Raw genomic sequence first — 26546 nt, forward strand, 5'->3', positions numbered from 1 at the left:
GTCATATATTAATAGCAGAAATACAAAAACTGCTGGCAATATCTGGATCTTTTTTTTATTATTATTAAATGAAAATTTCAAGTTAAGATTGTGTTTTTTTCCCCTCTATTGGGATGTACATCTATTTTAAGCATGTCTAAAATGAGAAAAGATTGTAGGACGGTGCATGTTTTCATCCTCTGTGAACCGATTGGACTGTTGGGCGTGGCTAACGAAATAAAGAAATTGGCAAGTGGACAAATTCAGAGCAGAAACAAGATACACACTGATCACGCTCCCCTCAAGGACTGATAGCCCCACCCCAATGGTTAATAGCCCTGCCCAAAAAGACTAATAGCCCCTCCCTAAAGGGTTAATAACCACACCCTAAATGAATGATAACTCCACCCTAAAGTACTGAAAGCCCCTCCCAAAGGACTGATAGCCCCTCTCTAAATGAATGACTGCTCCAACCTAAGGGATTGAATGCTCCACTCTAAAGGACTGATAGCCCAGCCCTAAATGACTAACAGCACCATCCTAAAGGACTGAAAGCCCCGCCCTGAAGGACTGATAGTCTGGCCCAAAGAACTAATAGCTCCACCCTAAAAAAAACTGATAGCCCTGCCCTAAAGAACTGATAGCCCCTCCCAAAATTATTAATATCCACTCCATAGATGACTAATAACTCCTCTCTTAATGACTGATGGCTCCACCCTAAAGGACTGACAGCCCCACTCTAAAGAATTGATAACCCCTGCCCTAAAAGACTGATAGCTCCGCCCTAAAAGACTGATAGCCCTGCCCTAAAAGACTGAGAGCCCCGCCCTAAAAGACTGATAGCCCCGCCCTAAAAGACTGATAGCCCCGCCCTAAAAGACTGATAGCCCCGTCCTTAAAGACTGATAGCCCTGCCCTAAAAGACTGATAGTCCCGCCCTAAAAGACTGATAGCCCTGCCCTAAAAGACTGAGAGCCCCGCCCTAAAAGACTGATAGCCCCGCCCCAAAAGACTGATAGCCCTGCCCTAAAAGACTGATAGCCCCGCCCTAAAAGACTGATAGCCCCGCCCTAAAAGGCTGATAGCCTGCCCTAAAAGACTGATAGCTCCACCCTAAAAGACCGATAGCCCCGCCCAAAAAGACTGATAGCCCCACCCTAAAAGACTGATAGCCCCGCCCTAAAAGATTGGTAGCTCCGCCCTAAAAGACTGATAGCCCCGCCCTAAAAGACTGATAGCCCTGCCCTAAAAGACTGATAGCTCCGCCCTAAAAGACTGATAGCCCCGCCTTAAAAGACTGATAACTCTACCCTAAAAGACTGACAACCCCCCATAGAGGGTTGATTGCTCCTCCTTAAATGACTGATAGCTCCTCCCTAAATTACTGATAGCCTCACCCCAAAAGGACTAAAAGCTCCACCCTAAAAGGCTAAAAGGTCTAAAAAGCCTAAAAGGTCCCAGAACAGTGCAGGGTAATTGATCTGGCAAGTTACCCGAGGATGAAGAGATGTCGTGGATGAAATTGAAGAGGGTTGGGGAGTCGCTGAAAAAAGTGAAGGTGAACAGTGGGCGGGGGGAGGAGGGCGGTTGAGGAGGGGATCGGTAAAATAAGATTTCAGGAGTTCCGCATCCGGCATGTTCCGGCACAAATTAAGCCCTGGTCCTGCACAAAAAGACAGAAAGCCTCACCCAGAAGGACTGATAGCTCCTCCCTTAATTACTCATAGCTTCACCCTAAAGGACTGAAAGCTCCACCTTAACGAATGATAGTCCCACTCTAAAGGCCTTCTGTGTGACCTGGAAGTGTGGAAAGTTGTTTTAAAGGGGATTAAAGGTTACAGTGTTTAATTAAAATGTTTAAAGGCAAAATAAATGTTACAAAATAATGAAGTGCACAGATACATTATTTATAAAAAGCATTTCTACATACATATACAAATAACTTGAACTCATGCTGGCGCAGTTGAATTGCACTGATGTGAATGTAAATGCAGTTATTGTTAGGTTAGTCTTTCCCCATGAGTGTTCTGTTCTCTGTGCAGCTGTTCTTCCATGCTGATAACGGAGTGGGCCGCTTCACAGCCGTGCATGAGCCGAGGCAGGAGGCGGGGCTTTGTGATGGGCAGTGGCACACAGTCTCCGCCCACAAGCTGAAGCACCGCCTGGAGCTGACGGTGGACGGACAGAAGTCTGAGGCGGCGAGTCCAGACATCCGCTCGCCCTCCGCAGACACCAATGACCCACTGTATGTGGGCGGATACCCCGGTACGACTATCAAAACTCATCATTTACAATCTCATCTTCAAAATAACCCGTGTGCATTGTTCAAATTGGCTTCCCTTTGGTTATGTTGGGGGCTCTTTTTGCCCCCATTGACTTCTACTATAATTATATTTCTTGATAGCAAAGCCATGGTTTTCGCTGTTGGGAAGAGGTACAGTTTTTACTATTTCGAGAGGATCACGTGCTTATGATTGCTTGCGCATTATTCAATCCGTGATTCACCAATCAGACGATTCCTAAGCCACTATAATTACACTCAGTTCCATATAACAGCCATCTTTGCCTTTTGTGTGTGTGAATGCATTTAAAAAGAGAAGCTGGTTCAGGACAATCCCAAAAATGAAGAAGTTCTGGAAGATTTCACATTTCAACACTCGTGAAAATTAGGAAGAGGAGAAGTTTCAGTTTTAATATAATGTATATATGTTAAGTGTGTGTGTTTTTCCTGAAGCACTGAAGTCTGACTGAGATTGTGTGTGCGTGTGTGTTTCAGAGGGTCTGAAGCAGTTCGGGCTCACCATAAACACCCCGTTTAAAGGCTGCATGAGGAACGTGAAGATCAGTAAAGCTGGAAAAACTCTGCAGGTCCAGATGAACAAACTGCTGGAGCTCAGAGGAGTTCAGCCGCTCAGCTGCCCTGCTGCTTAAACACACACAGAAAGAGAGAGAGACACAGATACACAAACACACACAAACAAACAAACACACACACAAATACACAAACAATCCCACAAATACACAAACACACAAATACACAAATACACAATCATACAAATAAACAAACACACACAAATACACAAACAATCCCACAAATACACAAACACACAAATACACAAATACACAATCATACAAATAAACAAACACACACAAATACACAAACACTCCAACAAATAAACAAACAATCCCACAAATAAACAAACACACAAATATACAATCACACAAATACACAAACACACAAATATACAATCACACAAATACACAAACACACAAATACACAAACACACAAATATACAATCACACAAATACACAAACACACACAAATACACAAACAATCTCACAAATACACAAACAATCCCACAAATAAACAAACACACAAATATACAATCCCACAAATAAACAAACACACAAATATACAATCACACAAATACACAAACACACACAAATACACAAACAATCTCACAAACAATCCCACAAATACACAAACAATCCCACAAATAAAGAAACAAATACACAAATATACAATCACACAAATACACAAACACACACAAATACACAAACAATCTCACAAATACACAAACAATCCCACAAATACACAATCCCACAAATACACAAACACACAAATATACAATCACACAAATATACAATCACACAAATACACAAACACACAAATATACAATCACACAAATACACAAACACACAAATACACAAACACACAAATATACAATCACACAAATACACAAACACACACAAATACACAAACAATCTCACAAATACACAAACAATCCCACAAATACACAAACAATCCCACAAATAAACAAACACACAAATATACAATCCCACAAATAAACAAACACACAAATATACAATCACACAAATACACAAACACACACAAATACACAAACAATCTCACAAATACACAAACAATCCCACAAATACACAAACAATCCCACAAATAAAGAAACAAATACACAAATATACAATCACACAAATACACAAACACACACAAATACACAAACAATCTCACAAATACACAAACAATCCCACAAATACACAAACAATCCCACAAATAAAGAAACAAATACACAAATATACAATCACACAAATACACAAACACACACAAATACACAAACAATCTCACAAATACACAAACAATCTCACAAATACACAAACAATCCCACAAATACACAATCCCACAAATAAACAAACACACAAATATACAATCCCACAAATAAACAAACACACAAATATACAATCCCACAAATAAACAAACACACAAATATACAATCCCACAAATAAACAAACACACAAATATACAATCACACAAATACACAAACACACAAATACACAAACAATCCCACAAATAAACAAACACACACAAATACACAAACACACAAATAAAACAACTGATACACAAACACACACACACACACACAAATACACAAACAATCCCACAAATACACAAATAATCCCACAAATAAACAAACAAATACACAAATACACAATCACACAAATTAACAAACACACACAAATACACAATCACACAAATAAACAAACTCACACAGATACACAATCACACAAATACACAAACAATCCCACAAATAAACAAACACACACAAATACACAAACAATCCCACAAATAAACACACACAAATACACAATCACACAAATACACAATCCCACAAATAAACAAACACACACACAAATACACAATCAAACAGATAAACAAACACACAGATACACAAACAATCCCACAAATAAACAAACACACACACATATATATATAAACACACACACAAACAAACACACACAAAATCAGATAAACAAACACACGCAGAAACAGACACACACAAGCACAGATAAACACAGATAGACATTCACGAACACAGAGAAACATACACACACAGAAACACACACAGATGCACACAAACACACACAAACAAACAGACACACACAAGCAAACACACACTCACAATCACACAGAGAGAAACACACAAAGAAACACTCACAAACTTACACACACTCACACAGATACACAAACACACGCAAACAAACAGACACACACAAGCACACAGATAAACAAACACACTCACAAACACAAACACCAGAAACACACTCAGATACACAAACACCCACAGATAGACAAACACATGCAAACAATCACACAGATACACAAAAACAGAAACACAGATACACAAACACAGAGATACACAAACACAGTCACAAACACAAAGAGAAACACACACAGAAACAAACCCAGATACACAAACACACTCACAATCACACACACACAGTAACTGTTGGACTCCACGTGTCCTGTTACAGCAGACTGCACTGTGTGCACTCAGCACCCTCCTCATATCCAACATCTGTACACGGAGAACATCTGCGAATGTTTCAGTGCATAAAGCTTTTCCTCTGGTCATTCTTCAGTGTGTGTGTGTTTCAAATAAAAATACTGTGTGAGCTTCGCTGTGATCTTTCATAAACGTCCATATGATCTGTGACCTTCACACCCAATCCCCCTTTGTTTAGCTCAGGCTGTATGACGTGGTTGTGTATGGTGGGATACGAGGTCACGAAATGTGTATAATTACATGGATATGCTCTAGACCAGTGGCTCTCAAACTTTTTTTATCAAGTTCCACCTCAGAAAAAAAAAGATCTCTCCAAGTACCACCAAAATGAGCAGTATTGAAATACAGTAGTGTAGTAGGCCCAGAAAAGCAGCTACAACTCTGCACAGTTAAAAAACGTGGCATATTACCTCAGAAATATAGTCTATATGTCATATGTGGCATATTATATACATCAATTTTGATACATTTTGAAATGTGTGTAGCATGTACATGACATATTTCATTCCTCCGCATACCACTAGAAGGAAGCATGCGTACCACTAGTGGTACACGTACCACAGTTTGAGAACCACTGCTCTAGACAACACAATGTGTAGGTGATTTATGAGGACACAATGTGTCCTCATAATTCAGATGCTTGAAAATCAGACTTATTCACATTCAATTTTGAGTCCCTGTGAGAGTTAGGTCAAATAATAAGCTGTTTTTACTGTATAAGATACATTATGGAGAGTCCTTATAAACCACCAACACCAACATGTGAGTGTGTGTGTGTGTGCTCTGCATGGAGTGATGTAATGAACAGTATTTCCAAATAAAGAAAAATCCCCTCTGACAGCACTTCATACGGGCTGCTCTGCTCTGTGTTTTCCTTCATTGAGTTAAAACAGAAGTAAACAAACCTCAGCATTAGTCTTTGATTCAGTCTAGTGTCTGATTGGCGTTACTTTTAATGCTAAAAAAGGTTTGACGAACGTAATATTGTGTAGTTCATGGTAGCGTTGCACTAGTACGTTCTTTCTTGAACTGGAAAGTACAGTCCTCACTAGGAACTTAGTAACTAAAAAGTTTCAGCTCAAAATACCACACAATGTTTTATAACTAGGGGTTGCAGCTGGAAGGGCATCCACTGCATAAAACATATGCTGGATAAGTTGGCGGTTCATTCCACTGTGACAATCCTAGACTAATAAAGGGACTAAGCTGAAAAGAAGATGAATGAAACTTTCCCAGAGATGGGTTGCAGCTGGAAGGGCATCATAAAACATATACTAGATAAGTTGGCGGTTCATTCCGCAGTGGCGACCCTGGACTAATAAAGGGACTAAGCTGAAAAGAAAATGAATGAATGGATGAAACTTTCCCAGTGATGGGTTGCAGCTGGAAGGGCTTCCACTGCATAAAACATATGCTGGATAAGTTGGTGGTTCATTCCGCTGTGGCGACCCCAGACTAATAAAGGGTCTAAGCCAAAAAGAAAACAAATTAATGAATGAAACTTTCCCAGGGAGAGGTTGTAGCTGGAAGGGCATCCACTGCATAAAACATATGCTGAATAAGTTGGCGGTTCATTCCACTGTGGCGAGCCCAGACTAATAAAGGGACTAAACCAAAAACAAAATGAATGAATGAAACTTTCCCAGTGATGGGTTGCAGCTGGAAGGGAGTCCGCTACATAAAACATATGCTGAATAAGTTGGCGGTTCATTCCACTGTGGCGAGCCCAGACTAATAAAGGGACTAAACCAAAAACAAAATGGATGAATGAAACTTTCCCAGTGATGGGTTGCAGCTGGAAGGGAGTCCGCTACATAAAACATATGATGGATAAGTTGGCGGTTCATTACACTGTGGCGACCCCAGACTAATAAAGTGACTAAGCCGAAAAGAAAATGGATGAATAAATGAAACTTTCCCAGTGATGGGTTGCAGCTGGAAGGGCATCAGCTACATAAACATATACTAGATAAGTTGGCGGTTCATTCCACTGTGGCGACCACAGATGAATAAAGGGACTAAGCCGAAAAGAAAATGAATGAATGAACTCTCTGAAACTGACCCTTTTAGCCTTTGATTCTAATTCTGGTGTTTTGGTGACTGTCGCTTTAAATTCAAATGAGATTGTGCTCTTTTCAGAAAAGGGCGGAGCTACAAATACCTGTGACTCACCATAATGGCAGATTAAAAACAGGACTAATATCATTAGAGGCTGGTTATATTCACACACAGCTGTGTTTAAACTTCTTATAAAATGATTTCTGCTTAATCCCATTTTAAGTAAAAGATTCGTAAAGTAAAACAGATTTGTTTCCTCACTACACCCATTCCGAGATGGTGACACTGGCAAAAATGAGGAAGTGCAGTTCTCTCTTTAAGTGTGCAGAAATGCTGCAGATGTTTAATGTGAGACAGAAGCTGTGGTCATGCTGGTCACACGAGTGCTGTGCAGAGGAGCTCATGGATGGAGGCTCGGTCAGAGGAGACACATTCAGCACTGCTCAGCTCTGGTGTACCGAGAGCATTCACACAACATCAACACTGTCAGGTACACACACCCTATATATATATATATATATATATATATATATATATATATATATATATATATATATATATATATATATATATATATATATATATATACATATATATATACCTGCAACCAGTCTAATTGTCAGTACACTTTAAGAGTGTTAATGATAATTTCACTTGGTGTGCTCATTTGGAAATGTTAATTCTGTGCATATTATATTTTTGTTGTAGTTAAATTGCATAACTTTATCTCTGGGGATGTTTTCATCCACTCTGGGGGGATTTTAAGTCTTAATTTGGACACAGCTTTCTCTGTTTCAGTTAATAAGTTGATCTTTGGTGACAAATCTTATTTTGACATGTATTTTGAGAATTTGCTTTGGAATTTTTCAAAACCTCAGCAATCTGGGCAAATTGACTACCCTTTCATTGTGTTGGGGGCTGTTTTTACCCCATTTGCTTTCATTATAATCACATTTTTGATTGCAAAGCCATGACATGTATTCTTGATTGTTGCTGGTTTTCCTTGTTGGGAAGAGGGACAATTGGTGATTTTTACTGTTCTGTATAGAAGTTCCAAAGTCACATTTTCTTTTTTCTCTATTATTTATATTCGAATTATCAAAAAAAAAATAACAAGTCCCTTGGTCAATGTCAGCCCGGCTGGTGTGTTTGGTGTGTGTATGTGTTTTCCACACTTCAGTTCTCATTGGGTTAACATCAGAGCAAGTTTCAGTATATAGATTCGGCTGAACAGAGCACTCCGATATGTTATTCAGGAACAAATCAAAGCACAAGAACAAATACTGAAGTGATGTAACAAGTAATACATTTACGTCAAGAAGGAACACAAAGAGACCGACTGTGACTTCACTTACTTCCTCCCAGAACCGTTTATATTAAAGTTGATGATTAGCTGCACCATGTTGGTGTTTTCATTAATTTATATTCTTTTCGGCTAAGTCCTTTTATTATTCAGGGGTCGCCGCAGCAGAATGAACCGCTAACTTATCCAGCATATGTTTTACGCAGCAGATGCCCTTCCAGCTGCAACCCATCACTTAGAAACATCCATACACTCTCATTCACACACATACACTATGGCCAATTTAGCTTACCCAATTCAACTGTACCATATGTGTATGGACTTGTGGGGGAAACCGGAGCGCCCAGAGGAAACCCACACAAACATGCAAACTCCACACAGAAATGCCAACTGACCCAGCCAGGCTTGAACCAGCTACCTTCTTGCAGTGATGCGATCGTGCTACCCACTGCACCACCGTGACACCCTGTTGGTGTTTTGTAGCATCTGATTTTTTTTTACAAGTTGGGTCATTAGCCCAACGCTGAACCCCCAACCTGGAGGACCAGGACATGCACTACAGACTACAGTACACTACAGACCAAACGCTGAACCCCCAACCTGGAGGACCAGGACATGCACTACAGACTACAGTACACTACAGACCAAACGCTGAACCCCCAACCTGAAGGACCAGGACATGCACTACAGACTACAGTACACTACAGACCAAACGCTGAACCCCCAACCTGAAGGACCAGGACATACTCTACAAAGTACAGTACCCTACAGACCCAATGCTGAACCCCCAACCTGAAGGACCAGACATGCACTACAGACTACAGTACACTACAGACCCAACACTGAACCCTCAACCTGGAGGACCAGACATGCACTACAGACTACAGTACACTACAGACCCAACACTGAACCCTCAACCTGGAGGACCAGGACATACACTACAGACTACAGTACACTACAGACCCAACACTGAACCCTCAACCTGGAGGACCAGACATGCACTACAGACTACAGTACACTACAGACCCAACACTGAACCCTCAACCTGGAGGACCAGGACATACACTACAGACTACAGTACACTACAGACCCAACGCTGAACCCCCAACCTGGAGGACCAGGATATACTCTACAGACTACAGTACACTACAGACCCAACGCTGAACCCCCAACCTGGAGGACCAGGACATACTCTACAGACTAAAGTACACCACAGACCCAACGCTGAACTCTCAACCTGGAGGACCAGGACATACACTACAGACTACAGTACACTACAGACCCAACGCTGAACCCTCAACCTGGAGGACCAGGACATACTCTACAGAGTACAGTACACTACAGACCCAACGCTGAACCCCCAACCTGGAGGACCAGGACATACTCTATAGAGTACAGTACACTACAGACCCAACACTGAACCCCCAACCTGGAGGACCAGGACATACTCTACAGAGTACAGTACACTACAGACCCTCCACACAGAAATGCCAACTGACCCAGCCGGGTCTCAAACCAGCAGCATTCTTTCCCTTTCACTACATTTCTCAAATATTTGTAAAAGATATGGATCATTAGATTATCAGACATATTTGCAGGAGTGAATCCTGACCCTTAAACTGATTTCAGAAACAGCCACTTGAAACTTCCAGGCAAGTGGAGGAGCAAGTCGGAGCTAAACTCTGCAGTACACGGCCCTCCAGGACTGAACTTGGTGACCCCTGCTCTAGGCAATTTGGCAGTGTTGAGTTTGTGTTTTGCAGGACGCCAATGAAATGACCCTGACTGACTGGTGGTATGTGTGTTATTCAGGATGGAGCAGCTGCCGTTGCCTCCAGTTGGAGATCATTCAGTAAAGGTCCGCATGCTTGCAGCTCCAGTCAATCCTGCAGACATTAACATGATCCAGGGTAAAGTCAACTTTCACGCCTGCTGATATTCCTTCAGTCTTATGATACGTTCACACCAGATGCACATGAGGCATTTAGTATGAGTGATTTACATGTTAAGTCAATGCAACTGGACATCCTACAGTTCTGTTCCGGCAAATTAGGAAACGCGAACGACACGGGATAAATGGATTGTTTTGGGCATTTGACATTCACACAAATCACTCAAGTTAAACATTTTGAACTTAGGCGGACATTCACACCGCGTTAACCAATCAGGAGCTTGCTTTAGTAGGGGTGTGATTATGGCCTAGCACCTATTGTTGGTGTCTCGAGGGAAAATCCTCCTGCTGACATGGGACAACAGCATAGCATACTGGGTCCAGCTCAGTCGGAAGCAGCGCTGAAAGCCTCCATCATTCAAGTACAGTTTCTGGAGGTGTTTATGAACTCATGAATCTGGGCGCACCTCTGAAGGATCTGATAGACATGGCGCAGAACAAATCTTAGCTGTTTTTTAATCTTTATGAAGCACATAAAGCACAGTTACTCTAATAAAATCCATGTCAGTCATTAGCAACAAAACCAAAGTCAGCAGGTAGACAGACGCCCCTCTCATGGCACGAATCTGCATCTGTTGTATAATTAATTTGACACACAAACTCAAAATGTTCCTGCATCTAATTAGACGTGAATAGCTTGATCTTCAAGCTGCATCTGGTGTGAGCGCCCCATTATGCTGTTAGATCAGATTCCTGCTCTTCCTTTAAACCTGGTTTATACTCAACGTGTCCACTGAGTGCACACAGCAAATGTGACGTCATCGTTTGCGGAGGTTCGCTTTGGGTCGTGATTTTTTTTAAAGACTCGAGCGAACAGGGTTTGATTTTTGAATATGAACCACTTTGAGGGGATTTTGTCTGAAACAGGTACGCCTGTACAGGCTTGTTTACGATTCGTGATCATCGAGAGAAACAGATTATCAATAATTCTTGGCTAGAAATTGCAACATCCGAGGGAAAGGAGGAAAGTTTTTGTTAAAAAGGTTTGGAAAAACCTGAGGGATAAGTTTGTTGAAGCCAAAAGAGGACATGGCTAAAGTGGACGTATGGCGACGTATGTGAAGACCGGGGCAAAGGGTGGGGAGGTGTTGGACAGAGTGCGCGCAATGTGTCTGACGAGTGAGGAGGGATCCGGTGGGGAGGGGTGAGAAGGGTGCGTGACTTATTTGAGGATCGGAAGGGAGACGCGCATATTCCGGGTGATTATCACTCGTTTGCGGGCATCCGGGAGTTTCTATGCATTTGCGGGAGACTCCTGGAACTTCCGGGAGACTTGGGATGCCTGATAATAATGATATGACGTAGTTCCAGAAACTTTCTACTTCTCAGTTTACCCGTCTGACTTCACGGTCAGTTTCAGTTTCTTCTGTCGTTTTAGAGAATATCACAACGACGAATGCAGCAACTATAAAAGCCTCGTCCGTTTCGCGATCTGCACTCGCAGTCAGCGGAGGTGCGCAATGCGGCACCAGGCAAAGTATGAATCCAGCTTTATGAGGCAGTAATGGTGAAACTAATTTAGAGGACATTGGTCTCTTCTCCACAGGTTCATACCCGATCCTGTGCCCCATCCCGGCGGTGGGGGGGAACGAGGGTGTGGGCGAGGTGCTAGAGGTGGGCAGTGATGTCACATCTCTCCGGCCTGGAGACTGGGTCGTGCCCATAGATGCTGGCTTTGGTAAGAAATTCAGTGTTTCAGCTTAAAGACATTCAGCATTCCTCAGTTTTACAAACATATTTCAGATACATACAGTGCATACAAAATACACTTTCAGGTGTATGTCTAAAGTGCTATTTTCAACTGCAAAATTTAACGAGAATAATAGTGGGGCCTGAGTGTGTCTATTGGAATCTAATGTCAGACGTTTGTTAAACCAAGCATTCCTGCCATGAAATCCTTTCAGAGATGGAGTAATGTTTACACAATTATCTTTTAATACATTTGAGATGGCTCCTGTTGCAGAGCAATGGGCAAATTTTTAGATTTTGCTCCTCTTCTCTGGGGATAATGCATGCGGCTTGAAGGTCCAGTCATAACTTAAATCGAGAGTCTCCAAACCTGCCCTGGAGGGATGCTGTCCTGCAGAGTTTTGCTCTTAAATTAAAATTAAAATGAAAAAAGAAGGATCTTGCACTTAGTTTATATTTAACATGATTTCAGGTTAATAATTTAATCCATCAGAAAGCAAAAAACAAGCATGGAGCGTATCACAAAAAGGATTATTTTACCAAGTAATGCTTTTTTGAACCTATCTGAACCAGTTAATCAAAGTCTTCAGGTTCTTTTTATAAACTTCCAAGCAAAAGTTGGTCAGAGCTAAAAATCTGATGGATTGTCAGTCCTTGTCCTAACCCTAACCTTAAGCCTATCCTAAAACATAAGTGTATCAGGGTCAACCCATTAGGTCCACAGAGGGGAAGCTGGACAACACCAAGATCAACCCATTAGGCTCTGCAACGACTTTTATATATTTTAACATTCAGAATAAAAAGTAATTGACAAAATGCAAAGTACAATAAAAATGTCACCAAGTGGAGGCCATAGGAGGCTAGACCATAACCACAAAGCATAGAAGAAAACACATCTGGTTACTCATTTACCCGAGTTCATTTACCCACGATCACAATGAGACATTACATCAATACAGACACTGTGGGGAAAACCCTTCGGCTGATCATTCCTGAAACCCAGTAGACTCACACCATAATAGGTGCATTGTCCAACGTTCCTCAGGACATTTTAAAATGAATATAAGCAGCTTACAAATACCAATACCTATGCTCACGAAAACCACTGAGTCTTGATTCGTATCGGGTTGGGTGGTGTTGGACTGGCAAGGTTACACTGCCTCAGCTTCCTCTCCTAGCCTACTTTTGGTCTAATCAAGGCATTTTTAGCTTAGCTTAGCATTAATCACTGAATCTATTTATGCTAAGCTAAAAGAGCTCCCGCCAGACCTGAAGATCAGCTGAATAGATTCAAAAAAGGTACAAACTCAACTCTAGCTGTAGGGGAACTGTAAATTTATTATAATCTTTAAAAAGTTAAGTGTTCCTTAAGAAAACACTGCATTATTACATCCATTATTTTACGCAGCATTTACAATGTGTGTGTGTGTATGATAGGTACATGGAGGACAGCTGCTGTGTGTGAGGAAGATGAGCTCATCTCCATTCCTAAAGACATCTCAGTCCTGGGAGCCGCCACCATCTTCGTGAACCCCTGCACCGCGTACAGGATGCTGCATGACTTTCAGACACTTTCCCCTGGTACGAAAACTCATATGGTTTAATTCGCTATTTTACAAAATAAGCACAAGTGATGAGAAAGACAACGCTTTGAAGCAGCTGAACCAATTTCCTCGCTAAAGTATTCACTGGCGGCATTCTGGTCCAATTTATGCCCTTCACTCATTAACTTACCTCCATCTCGTTGACTCGGATATACGTCACTGATTACGCCACACAAGTGTCCAGTACTAGGTGGAGCATCTGTATGGGCTTAAATGGAATGCCCTAAACACTTGAGCACTTGGGAACAACACTATTGTGACTGTACATGTGAATGTTTTGGTCGTTGGTTCTGACGTGTTTTTTGCTTGAACGGGTCAATAAAAAAGTGAAATGTCCATACCTTTGCAAATAAAGTTGGATATTCCAATCCATTTGTTGTCCATTTTGTCAAAATTAAAAAGTAAACATCAAAACAAATATAAACCCGTTCTCACAGCCATGCCGGTCAAAAAGTTTGACCTTCTTCTACTCCCCAGCTCGTCATGAGGAGAGCTTAAATACCATATACACCCACTAGTGGTGCGAAAGAAAATTGCAACCCATAAATGGCTGCAACAGTGACTTTGCAATCGCATTGCATTCTAGAATATAGGTGCTGGAGTGGACATATGAAGCCAACTCACTGCCTTGAATTTGACAGGGTTTGTCCATGAAAACTTTCATTCACTTAATGATGATGATGATGAAAAAAGCCTTTATTTGTCACACACACTTTTACATGTAGTGAAATTGGACCACTCTGACCTCATGCAAACATCATACATTTCAGAGCAAGACAGGTCAGATGAGAGGTAGCTTTAGAAAGAGAAAATGACATCCACTAGGGAAAAGGGAGGCAAAAAAAGCCCCTCCCAGACTGTCCTTGAAATAGGGCAGTGTAAGATCAGGGGACAAACAACCCAGCAGGAAGCACATAAACACATAGACATAGACATAACATCGCAACATAGGATGGGACCAGGGGATGTGGTGATAGTCTGGCAGCCAGGGAAGCTCTGGTTACTGACCCACCTACCCGCACCCAAAGGCGTTGGATGCAGGGGGAGGCAGTGATTGTCCAACCCAAGCTCATTCTGAAAACGTAGTCCCGCCGACGTTTCTGGAGACAGTGGAATACGTCCCAGGGGGTACGTACGGCCGCTTTATTTTTTTCAAGCGAACGCTGTGGGGCGGTGTGACGCCGTTCCCTTTCGCGCTTGCCTTACCTCCTTGTGGAGGGCTTCCCCGCTGCAACCCGTTTGTCCACTCAGCTCAGCGTGTACGTCAGCAGGCTCAAGATGCGGAAAGGGGTCGACCACGGCGACCGGTTTCGAGTCCGGGGAAGAGCAGCTCCAGCAATCAGGTAAGACAAAAACAGAATGCCAAAAATTAAGTGAACGAGTTTCGTGACAGGGCGAGAACGCGGCGAAATCCGAAAACGCGGTGGAATTTTACAAAAAAAATCAGGGCTTTTGTTTTTTTTGGACGCTTTTGTGAACTGTTGCTCGGGTTTAGGGAAGCGAGCGGGCGGGCGGGTCTATCGGTAAAGTTGGTTGGGTTCAGGGAAGGAGGAGGGCGAGTCGGCCGATTGGCCGGTTGCGCAATCAATCATCCGGTCAGTCGGACGGCGGCCTCACGCGAGAACAGCGCGGCTGAGAACTGCGCTCACGAGAGGGGTCTGAGGTGCGAAAAAGCGCGCAACAGCGGCCTCTCGCGGATTCGCGAAAAACTGCAGCCGTACGTACCCGCCGGGATGTATTCCGCGGTCTCTAGAAACGTCCGTGGGACTACATTTCCACAATGAGCCTGTGTTGTGATTGTCTATCTGTATCTGTGTACGTGTGTATTTGTTAAGGCTGATTTATACTTCTGCGTCAAGCACACGCGTATGCTATTGTGCAGCCTACGCATTGACGAATAGCCCTACGCCGGGGATGTCAGCGCCGCTGACGCGCTCCTCTCAAAAAATGTAACTATACGTCGCAACGACGTGTAGCGCAAGCTCTGTGATTGGTCGGCTTGGTATCCCTCACGAGTCTGGGCGGGACCGAGAGCGATTGTTTACAAGTGTGGAGTCCCATGAAGGAGCTCCGAATGGAAAGTTTTGTTTTGTGTTTACCTCATTGTTAAAGTTGTTGCATGTCCGCTGGTTTCTGCCTCAAAATGAGCGAGTTTGAGCCACTTGTACATTAAGGAAGTGTTCAGAAAAAAAAAAAACACCAGAGAAGAAACTCTACACAGAGGAACATAAACACTTTATTGCCAACTAGCGTTTCGGAAGTGTTAATGCAGAACAACAGAGACAGCGCGCAGAAGTATGAATGTACAGCTACGCGCGTTGCATGCGCTGTTGGTCACTTCGCTCACCTGAGGCAGAAGTATAAACCAGGCTTAGGTCTGTAAAGTCTCAACAAGTGTCCTTGGATCAGGGAGGAGGAATTTTGAGAGTTTTCTTATCTTGTTCTCCGGGGGAAGTTTGTTTGTCTCCAGCCTTGGCTGTCTGGCAGCAGTGTCCAGTGAAGACGAAAGAGATAACAGTAAAAGGTTGCAAATTTAAGTCAACATCGCCAATTTTGCAGATATTTAATTGAATACAGTGGAATGCACTTTAAAATGCAGTCAGGGATTTCCACAAGGAAACAAGTTAAGGGAATTTTGCGAGTGAATGTCTAAAAGTGGACTGGAAAGCAGCCACTGTTTCAAAGCATTTGAAATTCCACATACTAGGGACACCTGGTGTTCAACAGTGTAGATGCAACAAAAACCTTTTCAAACATATTGCAAACTTCTTTTCATTAAATATGTTTATTTTTAGGGATTTTCACCAGGACAGTTGAGACTAGAGACAGGAAAGCAGATAGAGGAGTAGGACTGATAAACATATTAAAACACTTATTATTTACCAAAGCCCCGTTAACCCCGTTTACTGACATCACGTGACCTTGCCAATTTGAAACGTGCACCAAAACCACTGATTAGAAAACTGATTTCGTAAAAGCAGCCATTACTAAAAGCCCAGTTGTCCGTGCTCATTTGTGGTTTGTCATCTGTAGGTAATACAGTGATTCAGAATGCCTCTAACAGTGCAGTGGGACAGGCTGTGATTCAGATCGCGGCGGCGCTGGGCCTAAAAACCATCAACATCATCAGAGACAGGTACATGTTCAAGTATTCCTTTAGCAGATGCTTTTATCCAAAGCGACACGTAAGTTTTGGTTTTCTACAAGTCTGTTTCAATATTTAAGAATGTTTGTGTGTGTGTGGGTTCCCAAGATGGAGATGAAGGGGAGCTTTCCCTCTGGTATGTCTTTGAAGACCGGGGCAGGCTGGCTCTGGCAGCATCTTGGTAGATGTCTCGGAGTGACTTTACTTTCAGACTTTTTGGAGCCACACACCATAAATGTCACACTAAGACCCTTTTATAAGGAAAAAAGGAATTTCACCTACAGACTATATGTTACAATTAGTCGTGGGCCGTTATCGCCGTTAACACAGCAAGATTTTTACCGTGCGATAAAAATATTGCCGTTAATCTGTTCTCATAGTTGGGTAGGGAGCTGAGTTATGACTTTAGTCTGAGAAACAGTTTAAAGTTCGTGTTTACCTAAATAAACAGTTAGTAAACACAAGTACATCTTACTGAACATCATTTATTTTCATCACCAATTATCATAGTAAAACAGTTTCTCAAGCAGTCTGTGATGCAATTTTGGAAACAGGAGATGAGCCCCTGCTCTAATGCGCCACCTGGCTTGAGAAACCTATTGTCAAAGACTTATTATTTGGGTAGCACACATATTCTGAATGCCTTCGGCAGAATACAAATGAGCCATTTTAATCTAGATTAATTACAAGATTACAGTGAGATTATTCATTCATTCATTTTCTTGTCAGCTTAGTCCCTTTATTAATCCAGGGTCGCCACAGCGGAATGAACCGCCAACTTATCCAGCAAGTTTTTACACAGCGGATGCCCTTCCAGCCACAACCTAACACTGGGAAACATTTACACACACATGCACACACACACTCATACACTACGGACAATTTAGCCTACCCAATTCACCTGTACTGCATGTGTTTGGACTGTGGGGGAAACCGGACCACCCGGAGGAAACCCACGGGAACGCAGGGAAAACATGCAAACTCCACACAGAAACGCCAACTGAGCCGAGGATCGAACCAGCGACCTTCTTGCTGTGAGGCGACAGCACTACCTACTGCGCCACTGCCCCGCCCTACAGTGAGATTAATCTAGATTAAAAAAATGAAACTACGCCCACCTCCAGTTCCAATACTTAAAATGTTTTACCAACACAGCAGTTTTTTATGTAACTCTGAAATGAATTTCTCAAATATATTTCTCGACCTCAGAGAGAACTGTGACCAGCTGATGCAGGAGCTTCAGTCACTGGGAGCCGATTACGTGGTGACAGAAGAGGAAGTGATGTCATCAGGTCTTCATCAGCTTTTCGAGGTGGGAGATTCTGTTCTTCTGCAACTCTTTCAGGACTTTCCACATAAACATTATGTGTGTTGCATTTTTGTACAGGAGGTCCCGAAACCTAAACTGGGCCTGAACTGCGTGGGGGGCCTCAGCGGAGGACTTGTGCTTTCTAATCTCGAGTAAGTCTGACGTCTACTTGATCTTGTTTTTTTATGCAAATCTTATGATTGCTCATCATTAGAAAAATACAGAAAGGCAAGAATTGTCTCATTGTTCGGCGTTAGAAATATTAACAAACGTCGTTAAGAGAAAACCCGAAAAGTTTTTCCAAGTATGTAGTCCCTTTGTAGGGATCTTCTGTCCATATAACTTGTATCACCTCCTATTAACTTGTCGTTCTTTTGATACCAGTAACATTTTACTATAAAGGTTGTATTAGTTAATGTTAGTTAATGTGGTTTATTTATAAACTAATTTCGAGAGGATCACGTGCTTATGATCAACACGGCTGGCACCTCATTAGCTCCGTAATCTGCCCTATTAGATGACTACGGAAGCATTATAAATGAGTTTTCACTCCAGTTATCTTTGTCTTGAAGTTTCCCCACCTACTTCCCACCCTTTCTTTCCGATAGGGTGACACAGTGGCCCAGTGGCTAGCACTGTTGCCTCACAGCAAGAACACCGCTGGTGCAACCTCCTATTGGGCTGGTTGGTGTTTCTGTGCGGAGTTCTATGTTCTCCCCGTGTTTGCGTGGGGTTCCCCAGTTTCCTCCCACCGTCCAAAAACATACACCATAGCCAATCGACTAAACCCTTTTATCACCCTAGACAATCTTAGATTACACTTCTCACACGGCGACAAGCAGGGCAGTTCTCGAGACCTACCTGAGCTCGAACTCCTCTCTCGCCCTTCTAACCGGAGGGAGCCCCGGGCTCGAGGATATTACGAGCTCAGGGCTCTCTCCCGGGACAGCATGCCATTTAACGCTTTAATGATTATCAGCTGTGTGAACTCTTGAAATGCATTTACGAATATGAACAAACAATCAACAATACATTTAATTCAGTTTTTGTTCATGTTATTTAATGTTAGTTAATGAAAATACAGTTGTTCATTGTTAGTTCATGTTAACTGACAGTGCGCTAACATGTTAACAAGCATGAGATTATATATTAATAATGCATTAGTAACTGTTGAACTATTAATAAAGGCTGCACCAGTATTGTTCATTATTAGTTCATGTCGGTAAATACATTAACTATTGAATCCTTATTGTAAAGTGCGACGTTGACAGCTTTATACTGTGTGTACATACATTTGTTTATATACTTGATATTATATAATTATATAATTATAATATAATTTATAATTATATTTTTATCATATGATTTTGTTAGTACAGGTTAAAAGTTTCTAAAACAAATAATAAAGACAGTGTTTAAAAAAAGCTTCACATCTATTGCAGTTTTATGGAAATTAATTGCGACGTGTGTATATGTGTGTGTGTGTGTGTGTGTGTGTGTGTGTGTGTGTGTGTGTGTGTGTGTGTGTGTGTGTGTAACGGCTGTGGTCTTTATATTCAGTTATGGAGGCACAATGGTCACATACGGAGGGATGGCCAAAAGACCCCTCCAGATCCCCGCTGTGAGTTAATAATCTGAGTCTTTTTTAATTTTATTGTATGTGCTTAAGTTGATACTATCTATACTTTTTAAATATAATTGTCGCCTATTCAAGTTTTAGGAACAACACATAACTTGACTTCTAGTTGATCATTTGGTATCAGAAGTGGCTTATATGAAAGGCAAAGGCCTCTAGATGACACATTTTTGAGCACAATAAAATCTGATCATGTCTTGATTATTAATGATTTCATTAGGACAGTAAGGTCTGACTCTGCTTAGACTAAAGTCTCATCACTGAACAGAAATAATGTCCAGTATAGAAGATAAAGTCCTGCTGCAGTGGAGACAGAATGAATATTGTGTCTGACTCCATCATGAGCTTGGAGGACTGCATCCATACATCTCTGCACTGACTCAAATCACTGATTAATAAAGTCATCTGGAATGAAGAAAGCGTTCAGCAGGACTCCCAGAGCTCATCAAGACTCTTTGGATCTTCATATCTTTTAACGTACCCCAGACATGCTTAATAATGTTCATGTCTAGTGACTGGGCTGGCCAATCCTGGAGCACCATGACCCTCTTTGCTTTCAGGAGCTTTGATGTGGAGGCTGAAGTATGAGAAGGAGCGCTATCCTGCTGGAGAATTGTCCCTCTGCTGTGGTTTGTAATGTAATGGGCAGCACAAATGTCTTGATCCCTCAGGCTGTTGATGTTGATCATCCACTCTGCAGATCTCTCGCACACCCCCATACTGAATGCAACCCCAAACCATGATTTTACCTTCACCAAACTTGACTGATTTCTGTAAGAATCTTGAGTCCATAATGGTTCCAGTAGGTCTTCTGCAGTATTAGTAATGATTGGTGTGCAGATCAACAGATGAATCATGGAAAAAATCCACCTTCTGCCACTTTTCACAATGATCAACAGGTTATTATGTGTTGCTCTATACAGCCATGACATGACTTTAGTCAGTGTATTATTACAGTTTTTTAAAGGTTGTGGAGTGCTTTGCACTTCATTGGTTTCAGTAAAAGCTATACAATATTGTGTTCATCTACATATCTATAAGGGAAAGTTCATCTCAGCAATATCATATGCTGTTCATTTGTTAAGCCTCCGCACCATCCAAGATCACATTTTATTTCTTAATTAAGCAGAAAAGGGACAGTTCAAAAAATGAAACTGCGCTCCTTTATGACTTTCCTCAGTTAGTGGAACACAATAGAAGTTGAAAACCATTGACTTTACATCCACTTTTGTCTTGTGCAGAAGTCCTTTATATTCCACAACGTGACACTGAAGGGCTTCTGGCTGACCCAGTGGAAAAGACAGCACAGGACAGGTAAATGATCAGACACGACTTTAAAGCTCCAGTGAAATTAAAATAACGTTTGTTAGATGTTAGTATAAGCATCTATAAGCTAGTGCGCTCCAAACAGTGACGAAATTCACATTTCATAAGTTCCCACTTAGACATGGTTGGCGTTTATAGCAGGTTTGGCATGCAGTCCCGGTTGAGCCCAAGGCTCCCGCCTGGTCAAATATGCAAATCTGAAGATCCGAGATCAGGTCTCGAGAGCTCCCCCTTGGAAAATGGAGAAAAAGGAGAAGATGGGGGGGAAGGGGGGGATTCTTCCAAAACGAAGATAACTAGAAAGCTAGGATTACTCTGATTGGATTATTACTGGTTACAGATGAGCAGCCAGTTGTGCTCAATCATATCATGCGCTCCTCTCGAAATTAGTTTCTGAAACCTCACTTAGTAGATATAGAGCTGATATAAACATGTCAAGTTTGCAGTTTGTCACTTACATCTAAATCAATCCACGTTATTTTTATTTTTTTTTTTTTTGCCATCTCCTTATTTTTCAGCTTCTCATTAAATATTCTGACCAATCAGATGCTCTCTGACATCTCCCCTTCTTCTCAGTGGCTTTTTATGTGGTGCCCTTATTCTCAGCCACTGGCAGAGCTTTAAGAAAATCTAAACACTATTGGCTGTTTTTAAAAGGGGCAGAGCTACTCTATGCCCCGCCCTCTCTTTATGTTGAGATTGTCAAACATCATATTAAAAAAAATGTAATTTCAAAGCACTTCATGGGACCCTTAAAAGGCAAACTGAGTGCTGAAATCTGACACGATGGTGTGTGTGTGTGTGTGTGTGTGTGTCTCTCCACAGATAAAGCCAAGCTGACGGCCATGTTGGATGCGGTGTGTGAGCTGATGAGGGCTGGACGGCTCTCCGCACCAAACTGCGTACACACACCATTTCACCAGTTCACACACGCTTTACAAGCTACAACACAAACACACAGCCGCAAACATGTGCTCATTATGTAGACGCAAAAACAGACAACACACTCAGTGCACATCTGTATACAAGTACTGTACGCTTATTTGTTCATCTTATTATCCTAAAACAAAACAAAACCTGGAACATCTGTAAAAAGAAGGCTGACAAACAGGCAATAAAATAAATTTTGTGTAAAAAAACTTTTTAGAGGGGGAAAAAGTCATATTTGAACATACAGTGCGGGAAATGAGTATTGAACTTGTGTTTTTCTCAGAAAACACATTTCTAAAGGTGCCGTTGACTTCAAATTATCACCAGATGTTGGCAACAACCAAAGAACTCCATATATGCAAAGACAACAAATCTAATTAGTTTATAAATGAAGTTCTGTGCAATGATATGATGAAGAGTAAAAAGTATTGAACACATGAAGAAAGGGAGGTGTAGTTCTGCAGTGAAAGCCCAGACAGCAGCTGAAACCTCTCAGTAGTTCTTCAGCAACCCTCTGCCCTTCCTCAGTGTAAATGAATATCAGCTGCTTCAGTCCAACAACAACATTAGCTGGAGGATGAAGATGGAACCAGGGGTCCGTTCTTCGTACCTCGATGATTTGTGAGATCCTGGATCATCTTCGTACCTCTAAGATGATTTGGCAGATCCTGGATCTTTTAATCTTGATAACTGATCTCTCGCTAATTTGGTTCTTCAAACAAGTTCGCGAATCAGATTAGAATGTCTGGATAAACTGATCTGAGATCGCTGCGTGTGTTGTGAAGGACAGATCTATCGATCCTCGAAATCATGATCAGCAATGCAACGATTGGCTGACGGCACAGCAGCGTAATGACATCATCTGATTAATATTCAATTATCCATGTGAGCAAAATTACATCAAATTAGCAGTAAACGGTTTGTTAAATATGACACGCGATAACCTTCCACATTTGTTGTGAGCTGCAGGCTTTACACTTTCATGTGTCAAGAGTATTCATCATGTAATTTAATGCATATCAATGTATTTAGTTCTACATTTAGAAAAGATTTTCTTTATTGTTATAGCTGTTTTTTTAATCGCTGTATGGAATAACTGGATGTTTACAAAAGCATTTTGATATTGGTAAAGGCGTCTGCAACTTTTGTGAAGCATCAAATCACTGGCATATTAACTATGAAAACATCAAAAGTTAGTATCAACAAGTTTTCTCTTTGCACCACTAGGTGGCAGTCTTTGTACTTTCATTTCAGGGTGCAGATTGCATAGGTTTTATAAATATATTTAACTTTATTTATTTTATTAATAATTTTAACTTTATATATAGTAAAAAAATATTTACTATTTTCCCAAGTGTATATAACTACTACTGTAAGAAAATATCAGAATTCGGTACATACTTTCTGTATTATCTTTGCTTGAACTGAGCCGATCTAATCCTGTTTATATGAATTGAACCTGCTTCCGATCAGGTTTAAGCTAGCAGAACTGTTGCTATGACAACAACTCTCGGATCAGCTTTGAAGAACGAAACGATCCTGGATCGTGTCAAATCGTCAATATCCAAATCCAGCTAACTGAATAATCCACGTACGAAGAACGGACCCCTGGGTGAACATTTCAGCAAGACAATGATCCAAAACACAGCCAAGGAGACTCTCAGATGCTTTCAGAGAAAGAAAATCAAGCTGTAGAATGGCCCAGCCAATCACCTGACCCGAATCCAATAGAGAATAAAGCTCAGATTTGACAGACAAGACCCACAGAACCATCAAGATTTAGGGACACTGTTGAAATCACACTTAGAATGAAAAAAAAGAAATCCAGTGACGACAGTGATGAGTATTTGCACATTTATTTACAAAAAAAAAAAAAAAAAACATCTAGTGGTTAATTTAAAAGGCATTAAAATCGTTTTCGGCCATATTCACAGTAAAAGAACAATATCAGTAAAAGATACTGTATAGTATATAGTAAAAAAAACAACAATCACAGCTCAAAACTACTCATTGAAATGACACGGGCATCATTGCGAAGTGTTTTCCCTCCGTTGAAGTACTTAATGAGGTCTGAAACTTGCATCATCTGACTTTGAAGAAACTTCAGTTTAATCCAACATTACAAAACATTTCTTTTAAAAAACAGTACGTTCAAGATCCCTGGGAGCGAGCGAACAATTTATTGGCAGTAAGCGCTAGCGTAAGATTTTAAAGCAGAATTTTCAATGAGTACGTTTACATGGACATCAATAATCCGATTTTAATACGATTAAGACAATACTCTGATTAAGAGTCTACCATATAGGCAGCGAGTTTTAATCCGGCTAACGTCATAATCAAACTAAACAGAAATGGAAATAAGACGTGTGGAGTATGCTGATTTTGGTTGCGTTATCGAAGTGCAGTACAGACATGTAAACACCTTAACCACTTTACGCTTGAGTTTTAGATACCATAGATATATACAGTAGATGTTGCCTGCTCTGTTGTTGTCTATTGGAAGGAATGCGTCAATAGAGCCGCCATTTTAGTACAGGGTAGGAAGGGTAGGATAAGTGAGCGCATGGGCATTGCCGTCAAAGAGTGTGTGTTTGTGTGCATGGAAATGTATTATCCTCCCTCCCTGTTAGATTTGATCTAATCCGTGTCCTGAAACACAGCTCCTCTCCTGCTTTCACTTCTCATACTGACGGAGAGAGGGATTCGTTTGTGAATGAATCTCCGTTATGAACAACTCGTGTTGATATCTCTGCGCCTCAATGTGTACATCCACCTTTCCGATCTAACTGGCGTATTGCATTTGTAATAAGGGTGGACAGTATGCACCCTGAGGCACTGTTATGTTACCAGGCACCCTTATAAGCTACTTCCATAACTAGCCGTTACTTAATTTAAATCTGATCTAATCATGTCCTGAAACACAGCTCCTCTCCTGTTTCACTTCTCATACTAATGAAGAAAGCGATTTGTTTGTGAATGAATCTCCGTTATGATTGGCTCCTTCACTTAGGCGACAATAATACAAGTTTCTGGCAGCGCAGCATCTCGTTGTCATATTTCTTTTGCATTGTTTGCTGATTTTATTCAACAAAACTAGCATAAGCCGAGTGTTTAGTGTGAGTTGGTGCTACTTTGCCTTACGGTGAATGCAGTAAGTGACTGTCATCATCAATAACGTTACCTGATTAGCACAAAAGTTCAGAACATACAAAAACAGAAAAAAACTTAATATTACCTATGAAATGTTCTGCCTTTGTGCTTTGTTTTCTTTGTTTGCTCATTACTACACCCGTAGACATCGCTAAAGTCCAGCATCTTCATGTAGTAACAATAGCTATGTTTCCATCCACCTATTTTATGCGCATTTTGCAAATGCACATTAAAAACCCAGTTGATGGAAACGCCATGATGCGCATACATTTTGAAAATGCGCATAAAAAACTTATGCGCCTAACTTGGTAGGATAAACTTTTTATTCGATAAGAAAAGATGCGCATAAACTGCGATGGAAACACTTTTACCCCACAAACTCCAGCATGCGCATTAAAAAAGGTCATGTGATTTTGTTAAAAGAGATCATGTGATGCTTAAAATGTGTGTGAATGGATAAAACGTCAGGCTGAGCACATTATAAAACATCTGAAATGTTATTTCGGTAATTATAAAACACCTTACCATTTCAGTATTAATGTTATTATATTATTAATGACCTCCAGAATCAAGAGCGCCTGTGCTCCGCGTCTGACACCTTCAAACGCTACTGCGCGCTCACTGCCTGTCAGGATTGTCTTCTGAGGCGCATTCATTTAGAAAAGATTGATGCAGCTTCTCCTACTGCAGCAAATGCAGGTTTTACTGTTGATATTTGGCGCCAGTTAATCAGGAAGTGACGATTTTGTTCGCTTTGACTCGTTGGATGGAAACATAGCTACTGTCTTGACTAGTGCTGTTGAATGACCCCTGCTCTGGGAGCCCTGTACAAATATGGCGGCGCTATTGACGCATGCTCAGGGTCCGTATGCGATATCTAGTGTATATATATCTATGGTGTAAACACCTTGATCATATTAATGTCTTATTCAGATTAAGGCAAATCATTGGATTACTGATAACCATGTAAACATAGTCAGGGATGTGTTCACTAGAGTAAATGCAGTAAGTGTACCTCAGCGCTGCAGCCGTCTGAGGATGTTTTGTGTGTTTTCAGTGTCCGTGTGTGCATGTTTGAGTGTGTGTCAGAATGTGTATATTTGTTTCAG

The 26546-nt window shown here is 41.3% G+C and overlaps 3 protein-coding genes across 19 annotated transcripts in view; 2 read left to right on the forward strand and 1 right to left on the reverse strand.

Moving 5' to 3' along the window:
* Positions 1-26546, forward strand: part of lama2 (laminin, alpha 2) — a 389595-nt gene that overhangs the window by 259627 nt on the left and 103422 nt on the right. For 7 of the 9 annotated variants that reach the window (XM_073932092.1, XM_073932093.1, XM_073932094.1 and 4 more), the window contains 2 exons: positions 2022-2244; positions 2756-6184. The exons of 1 other annotated variant lie outside the window; for it this stretch is intronic. In XM_073932092.1, coding sequence (XP_073788193.1) covers positions 2022-2244; positions 2756-2910 — 378 coding nt within the window. In that variant the 3' untranslated portion in view covers positions 2911-6184. 9 annotated transcript variants of the gene reach the window in all.
* On the forward strand, positions 7500-23511 carry LOC101884755 (enoyl-[acyl-carrier-protein] reductase, mitochondrial). 6 transcript variants are annotated; one of them, XR_012396290.1, is made up of 11 exons: positions 7740-7884; positions 10510-10607; positions 12195-12326; positions 13775-13918; positions 16975-17077; positions 18296-18398; positions 18474-18547; positions 19956-20016; positions 21273-21345; positions 22183-22546; positions 22652-22723. XR_012396290.1 is itself a non-coding variant. In XM_005173797.6 (10 exons), exons 1-10 carry the CDS (start codon positions 7763-7765, stop codon positions 22341-22343), a joined length of 1071 nt encoding a protein of 356 aa, XP_005173854.2. In that variant the 5' UTR covers positions 7740-7762; the 3' UTR covers positions 22344-23511. The 6 variants fall into 6 exon arrangements, 4 of the variants coding, with proteins under 4 accessions (XP_021324256.1, XP_073790132.1, XP_005173854.2 ...); XR_012396291.1 differs by lacking the exon at positions 10510-10607 and having other exon boundaries at positions 7500-7884; positions 22652-22725; XM_005173797.6 differs by having other exon boundaries at positions 22183-23511.
* Positions 24128-26546, reverse strand: part of arhgap18 (Rho GTPase activating protein 18) — a 46651-nt gene continuing 44232 nt past the window's right edge. For 2 of the 4 annotated variants that reach the window (XM_073934025.1, XM_073934023.1), the window contains one exon: positions 24128-26546. This exon is cut by the window's right edge and continues 253 nt beyond it. The gene's annotated coding sequence lies outside the window, so the exon portion shown is untranslated. The other 2 variants (XM_073934024.1, XM_073934022.1) reach the window with 1 other exon arrangement.

This window comes from Danio rerio, chromosome 20 (genome assembly GCF_049306965.1).
Source record: "Danio rerio strain Tuebingen ecotype United States chromosome 20, GRCz12tu, whole genome shotgun sequence".
Classification (NCBI taxonomy): domain Eukaryota; kingdom Metazoa; phylum Chordata; class Actinopteri; order Cypriniformes; family Danionidae; genus Danio; species Danio rerio.

Bases quoted from the DNA above. Each gene is read 5' to 3' on its own strand.
- LOC101884755 (XM_005173797.6), top strand. From the start codon at position 7,763: ATGCTGGTCACACGAGTGCTGTGCAGAGGAGCTCATGGATGGAGGCTC. The intron at 20,017-21,272 runs GTGAGTTAATAA...TGTCTTGTGCAG, and splicing joins GACCCCTCCAGATCCCCGCT to AAGTCCTTTATATTCCACAA. The intron at 21,346-22,182 runs GTAAATGATCAG...GTCTCTCCACAG, and splicing joins GAAAAGACAGCACAGGACAG to ATAAAGCCAAGCTGACGGCC.